Source organism: Onychostruthus taczanowskii, unplaced genomic scaffold, assembly GCF_017590055.1.
Source record: "Onychostruthus taczanowskii isolate IOZ18803 unplaced genomic scaffold, ASM1759005v1 scaffold158, whole genome shotgun sequence".
Lineage (NCBI taxonomy): Eukaryota > Metazoa > Chordata > Aves > Passeriformes > Passeridae > Onychostruthus > Onychostruthus taczanowskii.
In genome coordinates, this window is record NW_024498773.1 from 894,694 (window position 1) to 914,907 (window position 20,214).

Below are 20,214 nucleotides of genomic sequence, written 5' to 3' on the forward strand. Positions count from 1 at the left end.
TGGGGGATAAGGTTCTTAAGAAATACTGAGGCATCATACCAGTCCCATAAGAATCTCTTTATTTGTGTCCATTTTTATTTAGCACATTACAGCTTCAGCAAAGACATGGAGCGGATGTGTGCACCAACATTTGCACATAAATGTTGTGAAGACACAAAGAAAAGCACTGATCTGCGGGGCCAGCCCAGTGGAGTTACTCCCAGGAAAGGATAACTTGCTGCAGAAATTCAGTCATTTCTACTTGCATCAAGGCAAAAAAGAAAGGGTAACTTCTGTTAACAACAGACTATAGTTCTAATTCAAGTAGAAATCTGACAAAAGAGCACTGATTTTATGTGCTGATAATATCAAATTGGTAAAGACAAGAAGTTGATTTAAAGCCTTTCAAGTTCTGAGAGAGATGCAAGGGACTGTTTCAACACTTACTTAACATGTACCTAGAATGTTTTATCCCCATTAATAACAGTGGAAGAACTGTTTAGTAGTATAAGAACTGAAAAGTAAATCCTGTCTCTACTACAGACATCATTATGCTGGAAAAATCTAAAATTTACTGTAAGCTTTTAGATAAGTAAGTTATGTAGTACTTTGCACTGAAATCAAGTAGTCTATTAAGAATCCTCATTTATTTTCATCTAGTTACTTCTAATCTCAAGAAGTGAAACTAAATTACAACGGCCACATAAATGCTTTACATAGAGCTGATAAGAGTTTAAAACACAGAACTAAGGTTTAGTAAGGCTTACCAGAAAGTCCAGTGGGTTTACAACAGAAGAAGTTAAGACAAGAAATTAAACTAGTTAAATGGTGATACTCTTCAAAGTTTTTACATGCTTAAAACCTAGAAGTTTGCTGTAAACTTTATCCTCTTCAGCATATCCCCTTCTAACAAGAAGTTGTCAAGGAATGATTAGCTAAGAAATCTTTCATTTTTTCTTCAAATGACAAACTGCATGCTGTCCTACAGAACATGAGGTACAGCAGGTTTTGTATTTCCCTATCCAAGCTGCCAGCCCCAAGGCCTATGTTTTCCAGCCCAATGCTTAAAATGCTTTCTCTTATGACACTTCTATGTCCCCTTTTATTAAACATATCTCTCCAGGTTAAAACTGACCTGCTGAGTTGCACTGTGTGCTTCACTCTTTTGCAGTTCTTGCATCTGAAAATTTACAATGAATGTTTTTACAACAATTTGTTGCAGAAAGCCAGAAGTCCTCAAAACTTTAAGTCTTTAGAATTCAATATTGTGTACTGGAAATAATTTTTATCCTATCAAAAGCTTAAGCTTCCTTTCTGCATGTTCTGTGAGCTCAGAATTGCCATACCATTACTCTAGGCTTTAAAGAAATGTCAGCATGGAGATGAAAACATGGGAATTTCAGTAATTCATGCCTGATTAATTAATGTAATCATTTTTGTTGAAAATACCACAATGTGAAAGAGTATAGATGTAAATGTTAGGAAAAAAAAATCTAAGATGCAAATCTAAGAAAAACTAATTTTTTTTACATTGATTGTAAAAAAATCCCTTTATTCTCTTAGCACTCTTATTGATTGGTCAGGAATATATTAAGTAACACCAAGAGCATCTCCACTCAGGAAGTTTAAGTGCTCATACAAAGTTGTTCTTAGTATAGTCAGAAGAGATTGCATATCTTTATGAGCAGAAAAAGCTTGTGGGAGCTGTAGTCTGTCCCCTTAATGATGTAATTCTGAAGACTGACATCCAAGGCAGTTGCTATTTCAAAAGGAATTCAGGAAAAAGTGTTTGTAATGGTACTACTCCTTAGCTGAAGGTGGTTTGTACTTTTGAGTATGACCTTAAAAAGCACACTTTGAACAAATCTGGATAACAACTTGTTTCAACAAGAACAGGAAAGAAGTTGTACTTCAGTCACATTCTGTTAATCTTGTGGGATTTAATGAATCAATTTCTAGCAAATCACTTCAGGCCAATATAAGCTTCATCACTCCAAGGAAGTTATTCTTTCCTATATTTAGTATCCATCCATTTAAGAATACACACACTGTACCAAATACTGTGTTACAACAAAACATGCAACAGTGAATAATCTCTTTAACTAGGTGCCTAGAACACAATTTCACAATTTAGCTTTAGTGGTGGGGAATACATCCATTATGCCATCTCTCACAATAATTCCCTGTATATTCAAGAAGATCCATTCAGAATTTTCCCTATGAAATAGCTTTGTGCTTCCAGATGCACCAAAATCAAAGTGTTAAAAGAGTAATTTCATAGACAAAGAGACAACTAAAGTGCAGAGCCTGAGGGATATATACTTTTTTATTTATGTTACTGCAGAAAGAGATTACTGAAAGACTTCTGCATGAAGACGAATAAAATATTTTCATTAAGCTTCAGATGCTGCCCACTGCATTGCTTTTAAATAAAAATGCATACTCTCTATCAGTCACAGCAAAGTAGTAAGTAAACTTACAGCACATTCCTTTAATATATCAAAATGTTTCCAAGGCAATATTATTGAACTTATACCAGTCCCCAGTAACACCAAGCTGCACAAAGGAGGTGGTAGGGAAACTCATCCAGTTTAAGTGCTCTTCTTTTCTTCACCCAGCAAGTTCACTGTTGCTTTCTTGGCTGGAGGAAAATAAAATCAAATTTAGTCATAAAATCAAATTTAGTCATAGGCCTACTGACAAAGTGGGTTATCAAATGTTCTCGAACTGCATGATAAAATATTTCCTTTTACTCACAAGAGAAAAAACCCAGAAGAAAATCACAGCTTTTTATACACCTTGATATAGTGATAAAACTGATCATAAAAACATAAGTAAGGAGCAGTACAATCACTATGGTATTGTTAAAACAGGGCTGTTCACAGTGTTAAGGACATACAGGTTTGCAGCAAGAAATACATGGTAATGATAAAACAGGCTTGGAATAATGCTAATATTTGTGTGTACATACATACGTGTATGCATGGTTTCTTAAAAAAAAAGGCTGTTGTTTTGTTTTGGTTGGGTTTGTGTTGTTGTTGTTTGGTTTGTTGTTTGTTTTTTGGGCTTTTTTTGTAGAAATCTTTATACATAAAAATAGGAAAAAGAAAGAATAAGTGATGAAATGAGGACAGGAAAATCCCACATGCAACATGGAAGGACATTAATTAAGATACATGCCTAACAATAAGGATCCGAAAGAATCGTGCAGCAAAGTTTCCAACAATAGTTGAGCAAGGCAGATCTTTTAAGCAGACAGGAAAGTTGGTAAGATGAAATGAGGCTGCATTCATTGTTTGTTGGAATGGAGAATGAAGATGCTTTGAAATATATTTTGAAATATAGATAAAATTTCTTTCAAGTGAAACTTAAAAAAACCTTTATTTTAGCTACTTAATACATTTCCTTCTCTCATGCATAAAACCATCACCAGATACTTTAGAATGCAAGGGTTCACTACAGAATGCAAGGACATAAAAACTTAAGCAATGTATAGGCTGTTATAACATGTAAAAATAAAATGTAATTCCTTTAAGAGTGAGGAATCCTTTGACCTCCAGAGGAAGGAAAAATGCAAAAATATATACATGGGAAAACTGCACTTTCCACATTGCTGTGTATTGCTGTTAACTGTTTACAGCACAATTGGGAGCCCCTCTACACTACCAGATATTTGAGGGAGTATTTCAGGCGATATGAGGATACACTAAAACACTAAGTGTATTTCTGAAAGGTATGTCTGGACCTGCCTCTAGAGAGAATGCTTTTAGTGGTGTGTATGGTGGGAAGACACAAAGGCAATTCAATTTCTTCCACTAATTCTAGCCTAACTGCAATTCTAGGAAGCAAGATACACTGCAACCCCCATTTCCCAAATTTAACTTCTCCATTATAATTTTCATAGCCCTCTTGCAATTTATTTTTGTTTCCTCCAAATAATGAATATTAAGAGCTCCCCAGTGCAATTCCCACTGCTTGCTGTGACCAGTGAAGGGCCTTTTGCTCACCCTCTTTAGTGATGGTGTCTGCAGTCTCTGCAGCCTTGTCTTTCAGGTCCTGCACAACGCTGTCCAGCTGGGCCTCGTGCTTCAGGAAGAAGGGACGGATAATCCGGTGGTAGAGAAACTCTGCCCCATTGGAAGGGCTTGGAGCCATGCACCACAGCAGGAAGCCACACTGTGAGAACAAGAACACTGGCCTGAGTGGAAGGAATCATGACTGGGAGACAAGGTGACTTTCCTAAGTGCCACAGAACCAAGCACATTGAGAAAGCGAGTCATTCCCAGGGCTCCAGAGGGTGCGTAACAGGACAGCCATACATTCAATCTTTATACTGGAATAATTTCATGGATAGTCTAAGGATAAAGGAGGAGGGCTGCAGCAGTAAATCTCATCTGGTGTCAGGTGTATCAACATCACATGCACTTTTTTTCTCTTTGAGGTGGAACTATAACACCTGGCTACAAAAAACATCAGTCTCTCTCAATATTTCTAAAACACATGGCTCAGACCTCGCTGAATGTCTAGGTCCCTAAATGACCTCAATTCAGCCAAAACACATCCCTCTCCTCTCTGCCTGCCTGCCTTGAAAACACAGTGGGGGAAAGAACAGGATTGTGTGCACTCCAGAGGTCAACTGACAAGGAGCAGAGATAAACCCAAGCTACACACAGTGCACAAGCAAAAGTAATGCCTCTGGATTACAGTTTAGGTATAGCTTTTGAGGCACCATCTGCTGTCCAGAAAAACTGAAGACCACAGTGTGGGGTCATGATTCTGCATCTTACAAAAGGGGATTGGAAAGACAGTTATTACATGTACTACAAATCCCTGTCTTTACTACTGAAGCACTTTTATATGGCTTCAGTTTCACTGCCATACACCACACAAAGACAGCCATGCAGAGCAAGATGAAACATTTAAGGGACAGGGAGTGCCATACACTAAATCTGCTTGAGCGATGAAAATACATATAAAATTATTTTACAGGATAAAACTGCAACAAAATGAACACTTTCCCAGCATTTGTACAGTTCTTTCTGTACACAAATAGTACAGTATTATTCCATGTCAAAAGCCTCTCCAGAAAATGAAGGCATAACAGCTTTTCTCAGACTACCCTTTCCTGAAACACAAAACAAAACAACCTCAGCCTCAAAATAGGCCTTGTTTTCATGTTAGACAGGATTCCATGTTTGAGGATTCCCACACATCTCTGGACAGTAAGGAAACAAAACATACAGTCTTCTTCAAGTAATGTCTCAAAATATTTTGGAATATGTCTCATCTGTGCCTTCCCAACACGGTACACTGAGACTAAATGTTCTCTAGGTTCTACTCCTCACATCTGTGAAATTTTGGCTTTGTCTTCTCTGCAGTGCCAAACCAATTTTCCATCCTTTTGGGTAAGCATTAAGCTTTCCTCTTTAAACCATTTGATTGTGGTGTCAAAACAAAATGACTGAAAGGAGTGTTTGCCCAGAAGAGAAAGAAAGGTTTTTTTAAGTAAAGTGTTCACCAGAGAGATTGGCCATCAGGAAAATTCCAATGAACTAAAACAAATAATTCAACATGCAATAAAATCTGGCACCAGTAAGTAGCAACTGATGAATTATTAAGTATGGTCAGAGAAAATAAAGGCAAAAAGTGCCTTTACCAATATAAATACTGATTTTCAAAAGCTTCAATTCTTTGGACATAAGGTAACAGAAAGACTACATGGTGCTATCTTATGTTGTTATCTTTCATTAAAAGGTGAGAAGTACACTGACTTTATTTCCTATCCAAGAATATCTGATCAAATACTGAAAGTTACTTCTCCCACAAAACTGCACAAGTATCTCAACTTCTACACAAAAAAATATTAGTTCTCCTTTGTTTTAGAAGATTCCCTCAAATGTGAGTCCAACTTCCTCTAAAACCAAAAGAAATTGAAATTTCCCTTTCCCTGCCTAAGAACAAAATTAGTAATTTTGATTTGACAGCTTTGTCCCACTCCAGTTGAGAAAAAGGTAATTATAGATTTGTTCTCAAATAACCTATTACTTTTGAATTGTACTGCAACAGATGTTTATAGGCATTTTCTATTGCACATGTACCCAAGTTGAGATTCTCACTCGTTTCAAAGCTTGAAAATGTTAGACTGCTAAGTTAGTTTATTTTACCCCTATCTCTCATGAAACTGAACTAACATAGGCTATTGAAAAATAAAGAGGGTTCTAGAGGTTCCAGCAAGCTCAGAGTGATAAAATTGTTAACTGGAAAGAAAAAAAAAAGAAACAAACCCAAAATACATTCTTTGCAACCCTCCAGACCAGAGGGAATGGAATTCACCTGAGCTCAGTCAGGCTCACTTGGACCTGCTCCTAGCAGCTGGTTTTGCCCTGGTGGCACCAATTTTGTTCAGAAATAGCATTACAGTATTTCAAGGCAGAGCCATTAGTGGAGTAAGAAGTCCCTCTTGCTCCCACCACCAGGAATACTCATAGGATGATAAACTCTGCTGCTTTTACTGGCTACTGTACTCTAATACCTGAATGCCACAGAAATCTTTAAAGTCTGAACAGAATTATTTAAAACCAAATCATATGTACAAGAAATTATGAGTTGCATGCATGTCGTGTGATTCAGAGATTAAAAAAAACCTAAACAGATAAAGAAGACGCCCATAAAATCCAAGAAATGTCATGTGGAGAACAAAAGTGTATACAAACATCATAACATACTTAAAGGAGTTCTTAAACATTCCTTTCTCCCACCCATAAAACTTTCTAGTCTGATGAAAACTTTAATGTCACAGAGTCTAAACTCTGGACTTCAGGAAACTCTGGAAGCAGCAGTGCTCAATGTTTCAGCCATGTACATAAAGGTGTTTTGAAATACTGAGCAACTAAATCTCAGTCTGGAGTGGAAGCTACAAGCTGCATCAAATAGATGTGAACACACAAATTTAGCACATCTTGAGACTCAAAGCAAGCTCAAAATTTTCATGAATTACATATCTGGGCTTCTACTTCATGAAAGAAATATGGAGACATCATAAGTACTCTCCAAGAGGTTTTAGTTCATGGATGGAATGTAGCGTGGAAGCTGCCTGATTCCTCCTTCTCCTCTTGCGGAGTAATCTCCACCTTCCCACCCATTCAGCAACACTTCCTGATTCTCAGCCAACACCTGCCTGCCTTTGTAGAAACCTCTTTGTAGAAACCTAACAATCACCACTAAGAGCAAACACTTGGCTTCTCTGTGCCTTCTGCAGCTATCATAGAGAGCTGTGTATTGACATAATTCCTTGTGCTTGCTTTTGCAGAACTGAGAAAAGTGCCTTTCCCTTTGATTACAATACTACATGTAAGTGTGGCACTCCTGATACCATTTCATCAGAGCCATTTGTGGTCTTTGTCTGGAAAGTCAACCTATATTTCAGTCGTGTGCTCTTCAGAAAGAGAGCTGTGGTGGCATGAAGAAGCCATTGCCACATCTTTTTCCACTAAGAATTTAGAGAAGAAGCTCTGAAAATATACTGTATGAATTCAGAATTGTGAGCATGTATCACTGCAGATGATTAAAGTCATAACTCTACTGAAGTAGGTGTCCAGATGATTGCCACAGTTGAGGCTTGTTAAATATTGAAAAGGAACACGGCAGACGTGTAAACCAGCTGTCATAGTCAATTTTTGTCTATAAAGTATGGCATTTCCTGGAAACAGCTTTTGACATCATCAGGTCTTATCACTAAAATATTAAATGACCCCACCACAATAGCTGGCAAGTAAATAGTTTTAACAACTTCGGTGGGACTAAATCAGGCTAACAAAACAAAAGAGAAGGAAGAAAACAGCCCACTGAACCAGAAAACTGCTAACAGTTCTTTGAAATAAAGAGCAGGCTCTGCAGCAAGCTAAAATGCCTTTTACCCAACAGCACACAGAGTGATCAGCCATCTCCTAGAAGAATTTAACATGCTAAAGTTGACTGACACCTTAGAACACAAACAAAGCTTGGAACATATTAACCAAATCATTGCTGGTAGTCAAATCACAGTAACAAACGCACATTAGCAACCATCTCCTCTGATACCTACCAGTTCCTTTCAGGAAACTGAGCTTAATTAAAAATTAAAACTGTAGGACAAACTATTCTTGTGTTCCAATTTCCATCTTTGCTCCAATAGCACAGAAGTTATGACCTCCTTCAACAGCCTTCAAGATTTTACTCTCGGCTTTTACTAGTCCGCTTAAAGCAAAAATAGAGCCACTCTTTGGGGCTTACTACGTCATTTGTTCAAATTTACCTGAGCACCAAGAGAAAGAACTGTCTTTGATTTGGGTTTTTTTTTTTCTTTCTTTATTTATGGGACAGTTCCACTGTCTTTTCTTCTATCCTAAAACCCAGCAGACCTTTCTCTTCCATCTATCCCAACTTCCCCTCTTGCCTCACAAAACCATCAGCTGTAAACAGATCACTTTCACAGTAATAAATTTCACACAACCTGCATGTAAAAAGGTGTGACCTGGGAATGATTCCAAATTAATGTGTTGTCATCTATCCATTCCTGGAGACATTAGATCAGTTTTATCAAAATGTCCCATTTTAGGAGAGGGGTCACATGAATTAACATACCTTTAGCATGTAGTAGAAAGGGAACCATGACAGAAAGATGTCAGAGAAGAATTCAGCTATGCTGAAAATGCCATACACGACCCAGTAAGTCAGCCACTGCGTGTCATCATCTTTGTTGGGACTTTCAATGGCCTTGATTCTGCAAGGAAAATAAATAAAGTGAGCAGAACAGTGGCATCAGTCTCATCTATAATGATGAAGATTTTATTACTCAGATTCTTTGTTATATGTGACTCTCCATATTTTAATTACACCAAGAAAACTAATTAGCATCTATCATACAGACAGTGCGTCAAGATCTTTGAACAGCAAAGCTTTTCCTTATATACCACACTTCAAAATTAAAAGATACTCAAGCTATTTCTACCTCTGGGATTACAAGGAGGAAAAAAACCCCAAAAAAACCAAAACAACAAACAAAACCAGTAAGCATTCTGATCTTGCTCACAAAACATTCTGAGGGACAAAAAAGGGAGGGGATAATCTTTGGCCATGGTTCCAGTTCTGGAGGCATTGTGGTAATCCTAACCAGAAGGCTACTGTACATCAGAGCATTATTTATCCACATAACAGATAACCTCATAACCTAACATAGCACATAACAGATAACCTGAGTGAGCCCGGTCCTGTGAGGCACAGGATGCCACTGATCACAACACCTGCCTGGCCTTGCCTACAGCCATCACTGACCATCCTCCTTCTCTGGAAGTCAGAAAGGGATGATGAACAGAGTTGTTGTCTTGGATGAAAAATCCTACAATACTTTAAATTATCAAAATGGGGTAGCCTTGGCTCCAGACAGCCTGGGGTTCCCAGCAGCACCAGTGGTATAAAACTGTCTGTACTATTCTGGTTTTTTTACACAGTTAGCTCTAATAAATAGCATATTAAATGTACTCATACATGCACTAGATTCCTCTTTCAAAAAGTAAACTTATCCATAAGATTTGCTCTAAGTCCTAAGAAGCACTTGGTCTACATAAGCAGAGGGTATCCAGATCCATATGTTGAGGAATATGTATCTGTGTCACCCAATGTATTGCTCTATAAATTAATTGCTACAGGACTTGCAAAGTCTGATGTAGACTAAAGTATTAAGAATGTGGTAAAAAATCCTCTACTAAAGTATTGGGCTTTCTGCATAATGATTTAATGGGCTTTTGTTCTCCGTCTGCTATGAGAATGCAGTTCAAGTTTATACAGTTTTACAAAACAGAAACTAAAAGATGCACATGTGCTCTTTCAGTAAAAGTAATGGAGTGGAGTTTCTGGAGCCACTAAATTCCAGATTAGCACTGTAAGAAGTTTTAAAAGAAAATACTAGCAAATCTAAGCCTGATAATTTCAAGCTTAAGAGTTTTAGAGAGCATTTTTCCTCTTCACTTATGCTGGACGATTAAAATCTGTAGACTCAGTTTAATGAATTTACCTTAAATTCTTGTATCACTTCTTCCTTTAATATCAGCTGTATTGTTTCTGAAGCAGCATATGTGAGATGTACCAGAAGTGCCAAGTTTTCTGTTAGTTCCCTTAAAAAGGCAGAGTTAAGGAGGTTTACAAGGCAGAAGTCAGAGAGTTGGCCATAAGTCCATTTCCTGGTCTGTGTGTTGAGAAATGCTGTGGATTCTGTAATTTCCTAGTTCTATAAGTTAGGGGGGAGCAGAGGGAATTGGGGAAAATAATTCCTGTGACATGCTCTATGTTTTAGCAAAAAGAACTGGCAAACCCACCACATGCAGAGGGAGCTGGCACAGCTGCTGGATCAAATTTCTTTGAAATGCAGTACAAGGATCTGATACTTAATTCATGCATTATTTCTACTGGAGTGTGAGGCTGGCCAGCAGTGTCCTGCAGTGGGAAAAGCAGTAGCCCTTGCCATACCCCATCAATAAAGGGAATCTTAACAAAACACAGCACCAGCACAACTGGAAGAACAGGTTTTCCACACGTTTTGCAACAGCAGGTCTAATTCCTGATATTCCTATCACCACAGGCAGCCCTAGTCCAAGCAGTCCAAAAGGCAGTGACAACTCCAGCTGCTCCTACTCCCACTGTAAAGCACATCTTTTCTATGCCCACACCTTTGAAGTATTCTAGTACGACCAGGTGAGGGGCTTGTACAAAAACAGCCCCTGAACATAACAGGAGTTAAGAAAGAAGGCTATGGAGCTATTTTCAATGTGTGAAACTGCACTTCTGGAGGGAAAGAAAAAAGTACACGGACTAGTAGGGATGTTAGGGTGGTGCATAAATGGAGCAGAGAAAGAAACCAATTGCAAAGTTTCTCAGTGTTAAGGAAAACTTCCTGTAGAGGCTCATCATGTGACTTCCTTCAGTTCTGACAATTTCTCCATTAGAGGCAGAGAAGGCTTATATTACTACAACAAGCATCCTAGCTTGGTATTTATGAGAAAATACTTTGCAGTTAACCTGCCACCTGTTTTCCATTCCATATGAAGTGAAGTCATGTATGGATTTAAGGGAGCATTGTTTCACTTTCCTTTTTAACATTATTAAAATCATCCCAGTAACTATGAAAATCAGCTTTAATTAAAAAAAAAAAAAAAAAAAGAAAAACAAAACAAAAAAACCTTAGAACCTCCAATTTTGTGGCAAAAGACAGATGGCATATCACTGTGTTAATGGGCCATGCTTTATTACCTTCTCTCCTCTGGAAACATATGGTTTTTGAGAGCTCCTAAGTGCAGTGCCATAGGTGTTCTCCCTTTGAAGGTCCACCATCTGTTGCTGTAGTTTCTTAGGGAATACATGAACACTGTGCTTTTTTTGTCAGGCAGCCACAAGCAGCAGCACTACAGTAGTCAAAGCCCTATCTGATTTAGCCAGCTGATGTACGCAACATTAAATCCACATGTGGGTGTTTTCTTGCACACTGTAGGGAACAGCACATCTCCCCTCCTTCTGCAGTGCTCTGATATTGGTCAGCAAGGTCAGGGGCAGCACCCTAGCACAGCCAGCAGGGAACAGCCATGTCAGCTCAAACTGCTCCTCCAGGCCATGGCTCCAGTCCCAGTCAGGGAGAGAGGGAGAGGGGGAAAGCAGGTTACAGCAGGGCCATCAGTGATTTAAAGTTTTAACTGAAGTCAAGGAAAGACAAGTATTTTATAAACGTCCTGATTTGGAAAGGGGAGTGTGTCCCTCAGATGAGACAGGGAAATCCAGCATAACATGTCCCTATTGAATAAAAGGGCAAAAGTTACCTCCATCCCTCGCTACTTACACACTATTTCAATATTAAGTCACAGAAAATAGTATTTGTCCAAGAACAAGCATAGTAAGTTATGTAGAATATCTGAAAAGAGAGGGACTTTTTTATCCATTTATAACTACATTCTTTTCAACATGAGAATCACACCATAATTAAATTTAGTCTTCCAAGTTATTCTAGAGGTATTACCCTAGTGTAATGCCCTGTACAATTAAGCTTAGGAGAGACATCATAGACATTACTTCAAGCCAAGATCACTTCATTCTTCTCCACGTTAGGTCACCAAACAAGCAGGCTGATATTCAAAATGCAATCTCTATGAATAAGTGAAAAGTTACAGAGCAAGAGGCACCGACACTATATCCTACTTTAGGATTGCCTTCTTATAAATTATTTCTGTGTTGCAAGAGCAAATAAGTCAGTCTTATGAACACATTATATTAAGATTTCCTAACAAATGAAGGACCATCCAAACACAATACCTCCAAATTTTAAAAAATTATACCGTTTTATTTAGTGCTGATCTGACTAAATTCTACCTTAGTTATGCATAGTAGTTAGTTATCCCAAAGGATTTTTTATACTGCTTAATCACTAACTGTAAAGGACTTTAAATAGAGCCTCAAACAACTGCTTACAGTAGTTCTGCACCTTGGAGGTAAAAGCAATCACTAGGAACAACTCCAGTAGTCTGGAGAGTAAATATCACAGCTCAGTTATTTTAAAAACAGCTGCCTGACCAAGAGTGAAAATGACCTGCTGTGGGCCAGCGCTGTGATGGATGGGGAGCCAAGAGAAACTTCATGTTCAGTCAGATCTGTTCCCCAGTAACCCTGCTAGCAGGTGGTGCCAAGAGGGAAGAGTGGAGGTTGTCACATTCTGTAGCAGCCCAGGGTTCCCATCCATGCTGTACTTACAGTGTCAGAGCACTGGCTCAGCTTTGACCCTGTGCATCCTAAAATCAGTCAAACTTTACCCTAGATCAATTGTGGCACTTATCCTGTTACTGATAGTAACAGACAGTGGTCTAATTTTAGTATGTTGCCAAGTGGAGTTCTTTCACTTAGAGCATCTGAATCATTTCAACAAAAAAATCAGCTCTTTTCCAAGAAGAGACGGTTGCTCCTCAATTAGTTCTGGCATAACAAATAATTTGTTAAAATTCACACATATAGTACTCACAGCCTAAGCTACGAGTCTCTAGTCAGGGTTTTACTGGGCTGAGTCCAGATGTGGGAGGCAGAAATAAAGAAATGCCAAATTTTATTGCTGTGGTCTCATATGAAACCATCACCCTTATCCCTGCAATTTACAAGATGAACCTGAGGATTCCTGTATAAATAAAGTCACAGGTTCAAGGCAAAAGATCAGCCTCCCTCAAACCCAGTGCTCATGTTGTAGCTGGGAAAGACTGGACCATTTTGTGCATCCTTCCTTCCTTCCTTCAGTTTTCTGGTCAGTGCTATATGAAGTTAGTAGGTAGGCATATTTGTCATACCCTTAACCAAGCATAAGTTTGGGTTTGGTTTTTCTTCATTTAACTCAAAAATCCATTAAATCACCTATACTTCTAGAGCTTATGCCTACTGATCTGCCCCAACTCTTTACAGCCAGCTGTAAAATAATTTACTTCTAGCTATCTATCCAGACACCCACACAGAATCAACACTCCACTGCACCACAAACTTCCTTAGCTTGGTGCCTCCCTGTCATCCTCATGTCAGACTCATCCTGGCAGACTGCCTCCCTGACATCTCACATCATTTCACTGAAACAAGTACCTGTGCCTTTGGATTCACTTTATCATTGTGGCTTCTACAACTTCTATCCATCACCTAAAAGTCTTCTGTTTTCCATCTTTCTTTCTTCCTCCTCACTGACTGCAACAGCAGTCATACATTTGCCGATACAGAAAAGATCTTCCTGCCAACTGCACTTACACAACTGTTGTAATTTAAGTCTACCAGTTCCCCTCTCTCCTAATTTTGAGGATCTAGCAGAAGGGATCAGAAAAACTCATCAAGGATTGCAAGGGAGGGCTTCACTGATCATGCACAGACAGATATTATTACAAGACACCAAAAAGCTACATGACAGTAGTATAAAGGGTTCTAACTGTGTTTCTTGAAAGGAAATGGGGACTGAGGCAGCAAGAGGAGCACATGCCATTTTGCCCACCCATGGAGTCTTACAGCCTGCATATTAACTCAAAACAAAGCTAGATTCCTGAAACAAAGGGGAAGGGAAAAGCAGGCATCCTCTCATTTCACTGCTCTCCACTCATTCTTGGCCTGTTCTCTCCTGGAACAAGTATTTGTAGGGCCAACCAATGACTCAGTTCCCCAGTTCTGACTCAGGTCAAAACCAGCTTCCCCAAAACACAATCTCACACACATGTTGGCTCTTCTGCAGGAATTAAGATGTGTTAGTGCCTCAGTTCAGAGTAGACCCATCCATGTAACAAACACCTTTATATTTTTAACCTATATGTAAGAATTGGAAGTAAAATCAAAACTTTCATACTGTTATCACAGTATTAGACTCCCTGAACCTAAACGATTGCTTTCTTTAAAAAAGAAAACACATAATTTGTCCAAATGACTGATAAGATGGCTTTTAAACATGGCACTCTAAAACCTAAAAGCCAAAAAGTGAGTGTGCTTCAAGGAACTGATTTGGCAGGACATATTAAAAAAAAATCAAAATACCCTTTTTAGTGTCTGAAGACCCAGATTATTAGGCACAAGAGAAAACAGCACAAGTGCGGACAGATTTGAAAATTTTCTACTTAGATTTATACTGGCATTATGAATCTGGTTAGATATGTCAGCTCTCTCAAATCATATTTATAAAGCAGCAGTAGACCATTACTTCTGAACCTTGGAACATCATGCATCATTTTTCATGAAGGAAGGAAGTAAGCATTTGCCTTAAAACTTGTTAAGAGAAATCTGTTGTCCTAGTTCTCAATAAATACACAAACAATTTAATCTTTTCTAAATAACTATCACCAAAGAAAAGTGGTGTTCCTGTTTTAAAGGTATGAAAGAGGAAAAGGAACTAGGAGACAGACTCAAGACGCCATGACAATATTCAAACTTCAGTTGAGTGCTTATACTTCTCTACAATCAATCCAGATTGTTTCCTCCTAGTAAATCTATGCTACGAGCAACATTTACATAGTAAAAACAGCTAAAGTGAAGTAACAGCATAAAATCAGCCAAAGCAGAGAGAGGCATTCTTGTACTATACTGCTTTTCTCCCTCGAAGACACTAGTAATAAGTTCAGACATTTTACTGCCCAAAGCTATTTTCATCTTTGCAATTTTTAAACCAAGCATGACAGCACTTAAGAAATTTCCAATCCTTTGCACACATTTCTTAGTCATCAAAGCCTCCCTTCCTGCTTGCACTCTAATTTTTCCGAGGCAGCTAACCACCACTAACTATGGGTGGAGCCACATTTGAACACGCTAGCTCTGGAAAGTTTAGAGAAGCAGTGAAAATGCTGGCAATGGTATTTACGCACTTGCCAACACTCACTTTTTCCATCTCTATCCTGATTACTGCCTTGTGCAGTTAAAGCTTGCTAGAAGTTAAGAAAAGTTGTGTCTATCATCTGCGGCAAACTTTTCAGTGCTGGTCCACTACAACCACAAAAGCCTATAAATTAAGTATTAGATTTCAACTTAAATGTTTTTTTTCTCTTTCATTATATAGCACTTACAGACTTTTAAGGAATGATAGTAGGTAGACATTGCCTGACCTATCAGGAAACAGCCAGGGCACTACTGCTTTATTTTGGCTATGTTAAGAGACTGAGGTGGGCCCTTGCTATGAGATGTCATGTGGATGTACAGGGAGATTTCTGTATTGCTGATGAAGAAATTCTTCCATGTATGAAACCACTAAAAGTTTACCCAAGGCAGAGCTGAAGGTAAAAAAGGAGGAGTAAAGAGGTAAAGAGCTGTGCCTCCTTGAAGCTGTATCAGGCATTAAGCAGGGAGCTTAATGCCCCCTCCCCTGGCACTGGTTTGCACCACAGTGATGAGAATGTGGGCAGCAGTGCAGCTGCAGCTGCACCACTTCACATCATCTGCTGGGTCTAGCAGTTACAGCCTCCAGCATTTCTCCACTGAAATTCACACCTGCTGCACTGCACACACCACAGCGAATACAGAGAATGGCAGAGACCAATGAAAATAAACTGCAGGTTTATACAAAGCCTGACAGGCAGATACCTGCACAAAACTGTCCTGGTTTCATGCATGAACAGAATGAACTCTGAGCTGAGGGTTTACGGGTTTGCTGTGACTCCAAGATATTTTATTTCAGGAAAGCTTAGAGATGGACAGTAATTGACATGACTAAAGTAAACCAGAACTGAAATCCTAGTAAAACAGATTTGGAACATGCCCGTGGGTCAACCATCAGGCATCCTGTTTGCCATTTTAAACTACTGTAAAGACTGTTGATGCCCCTTGCAGAGTGCAGACATCTGTCCCCACTCCTTCATGAGTGCCTTTTCTGCTGACAAAGAGCTTGACCCACTACTTTGTCCCTGGCCATGGCAGGGTGGCTGGAACTACAAGACCTTCAGGGTTCCTTTCAACCCAAACCATTCCAGTAACTGACAATGGAGAAATGATACATTGAACTACTTCACAAAATAAGAAAGTAAATTAATCAAGGAAAAGTAATCTGCTTTTTCTCTTTCAGTGCCTTTCTGAGACATTTCAGGTTTGGTTTCATTGTTGAACCACCTGTGTAAACATCAAACTAACACCCTGCACAGTACATTCCATTTACAGCTCCTGACCTCTTCCAGAAGCCATAGCTTTTAGAGCAAAAGACATTTGAGGGCGTGTGCAGCTGATGAGAACTGTTTTCTCTTCAGTGCTCTCCACTGCTGTCAGTTCATACAGCAGGCTCTTCATCTGCCTTTCCAAGGGGGACAGACAGCATAGCAAAGAGGAATAAATAAACCACTCTGGGTAGTGTTCTTTATGCTTTGGGTCTCTAAAAGCACGGGGCATGGCACTCAGCAGCATCCTGACAACAGTACATGACCCAGAGCAGCCAGAACAAAAACAGAGTGAAATGTGGATAAACTCTACATACCAGCTATGGACTTGAGAGGGAAGGGCTGGGGAGGGGATTGAGCCTGCCTGTGCTGTCAGCAGGCTGCTACTGAAAGACACTGGCAAGCAGCACACCACACACATTTTAAATTAGATTTTCACCAGGATTATAGTTTCCTACTACAAATGTTTTTCAGAATTAAAAAGGCAGCTAAAGGACAAGCATTACCTGAGCATGAACTGGGAAAAATCCCCCAGAACTGGCATTGTATTTACATGCTTTTTGTTTAACTAAAACTTGTAGCCAAGGACATTGCTCCCATTATTAAAAAAGCTACAAAAACTGAAACATACCACAGTACTAAGATCTGGGAGGTAACTTTTCACATTAAAAAACCACATTTCACATTTAAAACCACATTTCAACATGAAAAAGGGAGATACTCCACAAAAACATTTTAAAAAACCCTCAGATTTGAAAGAAAAAATTAGTAATGAAATCTTATTATTCATATTTGATTTGCTACTGCCTTGCTTTGCAGTTCCAAGAGTTTGTATTATCAATTTATTCAGCATCACTGCATAATGGAAGGTTTAAAATTCTAAAACCAGTTCTAAAATGAATTTTAAAATTCAAATAGGATTTTATAAAGTAACTACATAATTTTAAAAGTGACCTAAGACACAAAATATTACATAAACGTAATTCCTACACAACCATTTCAATGTTTTGAAGGTTTGTTGGCTGCTATTTCCCCTTTCATATTTTAATGAGAGAACACTGTTAAACTAATCTTTTCACTAAAACTTATGATCTAGGAAACCTAAGTTTCTCCAGAGTTCTTGGCCTATAATCTCCAAAATAAGCGAATACCAGGAACAGCATTTAAGAAAATGTTGTTTGGCCTTAAGCATCACAACCACAAGATGTTTCAATAGTATAAAACGAAGTGACCCTCTCATATCTCTGAAAAAAAATAAAAGAACCGACTTTGTATTGTCCAGGATCCAATTACAGAGAAGATATTTTTAAAAGCTGCTGACTGTATTTGAAGAGTTAGATAAAAGGCAAGCACTGTGTTTCAACAATATCGCAGTCCTGCTGGGAAGGACTTCCATTTGATTAATGTATGAGGTTAAACAGGTTTTATTTAGTACGTTTCTGCAGTCTTTTGGATCATACTTGACTGTGGTCTTGCCTAACAGTTAATGCATTTTGGTCTAAAGGACTACATAACACATGTGAATGATAACAGTTACTTTGTTTTTAAGAATATCTAAGGAGCCCTTCCTCTGAAAAAGGAAGTATTTAAAAGTCTTTCACGCTTAAGAGGTTACAGCGTTTTCCTTCCCCGCTCCCCCCCATCAGCGAGGCAGGTTTGGTGTAAGCAGCACTCCTTAATGCACCTCTGTCTCCAGGCCATCACCCAGTGCTCGGTACCAGGCACACGCCGACGATGCGCCAGTGCCTCCCTGCGCCCCGCTCAAACCATCAGTGCGAGTTTTAACAAACACCCTCCAAGCGGCGACCCTCCCTCCCGTACGATCCAGCTTCCCGTGGGAGATGACAAAGCTGGGAGCCCAACCCCAAAGCATATCCCGCTACAGGAACTGGTTATTAAGTGCGGAAACCACCCAGCGCCTCCCATTTGTAGCTCCTGTAACACTCGCCAGACGGGAGAAGCCTCGTTCTTCACCTGGCACCTGAACCCGCTCAAGGAAAGGGGTGGCCGGCAACCAACACTTTGGAGCACGGTCCCGGAATGCCACCCCAGACAGGCTCGGCACCGCCGCAAGTGATGCGATTTTGCAGCCACATCGGCGGGTGGCACCCGGAACCACCGCGTGGCGCAGGGGGCAGGAGTCGCGACACTCACGAGACGTAGGCGGGGTAGGCGAAGCCGATGAGGTTGCAGAGCAGAGACGCGCCGTATCCCACCACCAGGTACACGGCCACGACCCCGAGGATGCCTGAGGAGAGAGCAGAAAGCCGTCAGCGCCCGAGGGACCGGGGCGAGGAGGCGCGGGCAGGGCGCGGCCGCCCGCGGTGAGCCGGAGGGCGACGGCCGGGGCTCACCGGTGGCGATGTAGGTGCGGCTGACGCCGGTCTTGCTCTCGATCCGCTCGAGTACGGCGGTCATGCAGTTCTTCTCGTGTAGGAAGCGGTCGAACCGCTGCCGCATCGCCGCGGTCATGGCGCTGCTGCCGCCCGCTCCGCGCCGCAGCCCCGCGCTCCCCGCGGCCGAGCGCAGGCGCCGCCCCGGCACCCAGCGCCCATCCCCGTGGCGCCGCGCCCGGGGGCGGTGGCGAGCGACCGGGAACCATCTTCCGCCGGCAGCGGGCCCGTTCCGAGCCCGCCCCTGCGCGAAATGGAGGTCTGGGGGCGCGCCCCGCCGGGACAGACCCTGTCCTCGGCGGGTTTGGGGGACTCCAGGCAAAGGCCGGGATGCGGCACCGGCCGCGGTGCGCGCAGCCGATGTCCCCTCGCGGCCTCCCGCCCTTCTTGCCCCGCAGGCAGGGGTAGGTTTCTAATCCTGGAGCGGGGCCAAGGACATAGATCCCTGCAAGGATGGTGCGCCCTGTTCAAGGAATCAAACAGACAAGACCCCTGTGTCAGAGATGGCAAGGAGGAGGAGGCCACGCAGGTAGCCGGCTCCAATTGCCTACAAGTGCTAGAATGTCCCCCCGCCCCCAAAATCAGCGCGTGATACCATACACGGTGAGCAAAAGTCAGAAACAGATGGTAGGCACTGATGTGATGTAGAAGAGAGGTTATGACAATTTACAGATACCCAAATGGCGCATGTGACCACGCCGAGGGCAGCAGCGCCTTGCTGTAACTGTATCCTGGAACTTATGGTGTGCGCAATGTTTTTGCCAACTAAATATAATTTGTTGGCTGTGATGTAGTCCTGGAAACTTCCTTGGCTGGGCTGACCCTTCTGAGCAGCTCCTCTGCATCTGACTCAGCATTACAACCAGTACTGGGACTCTTTATGCCCTCCTCAAATCTGTGTTGCTTCTGAGTGTGCCAGAAAATACTAATCAGTCTTCTTTTGCGTATGTCTTATCTTCATGTAAATTTTTTTAAAATATAAACATCACATTGTGCTTTGGAGCTGTCAGCTGGGGGAAGGCATTTTGGAAATAATTTAAATTTAATTGCTGAAATACATTTTCTTCTTTCCAGTAACTGTTTTATTAAAGCAGAGGTGAGGAGACGAGGGAGAATAATATTTAGTCCATATCTGTGGTCAAAAGGTTTGTCCTGTAATTGCAGGGGTTTTTTTTGTTGGTGGTGTT

The 20,214-nt window shown here is 40.6% G+C and overlaps 1 protein-coding gene across 1 annotated transcript; it reads right to left on the bottom strand.

Annotated features, from left to right (window-relative positions):
- Positions 1 to 2,287: 2,287 nt before the first annotated feature.
- Positions 2,288 to 19,508, bottom strand: REEP5 (receptor accessory protein 5). The gene is made up of 5 exons (XM_041399193.1): positions 18,989 to 19,508; positions 18,789 to 18,882; positions 8,602 to 8,740; positions 3,987 to 4,155; positions 2,288 to 2,620 (listed from the first exon to the last, which is right to left on the bottom strand). Exons 1-5 carry the CDS (start codon positions 19,104 to 19,106, stop codon positions 2,571 to 2,573), a joined length of 570 nt encoding a protein of 189 aa, XP_041255127.1. The 5' UTR covers positions 19,107 to 19,508; the 3' UTR covers positions 2,288 to 2,570.
- Between the last annotated feature and the right edge of the window lie 706 nt (positions 19,509 to 20,214).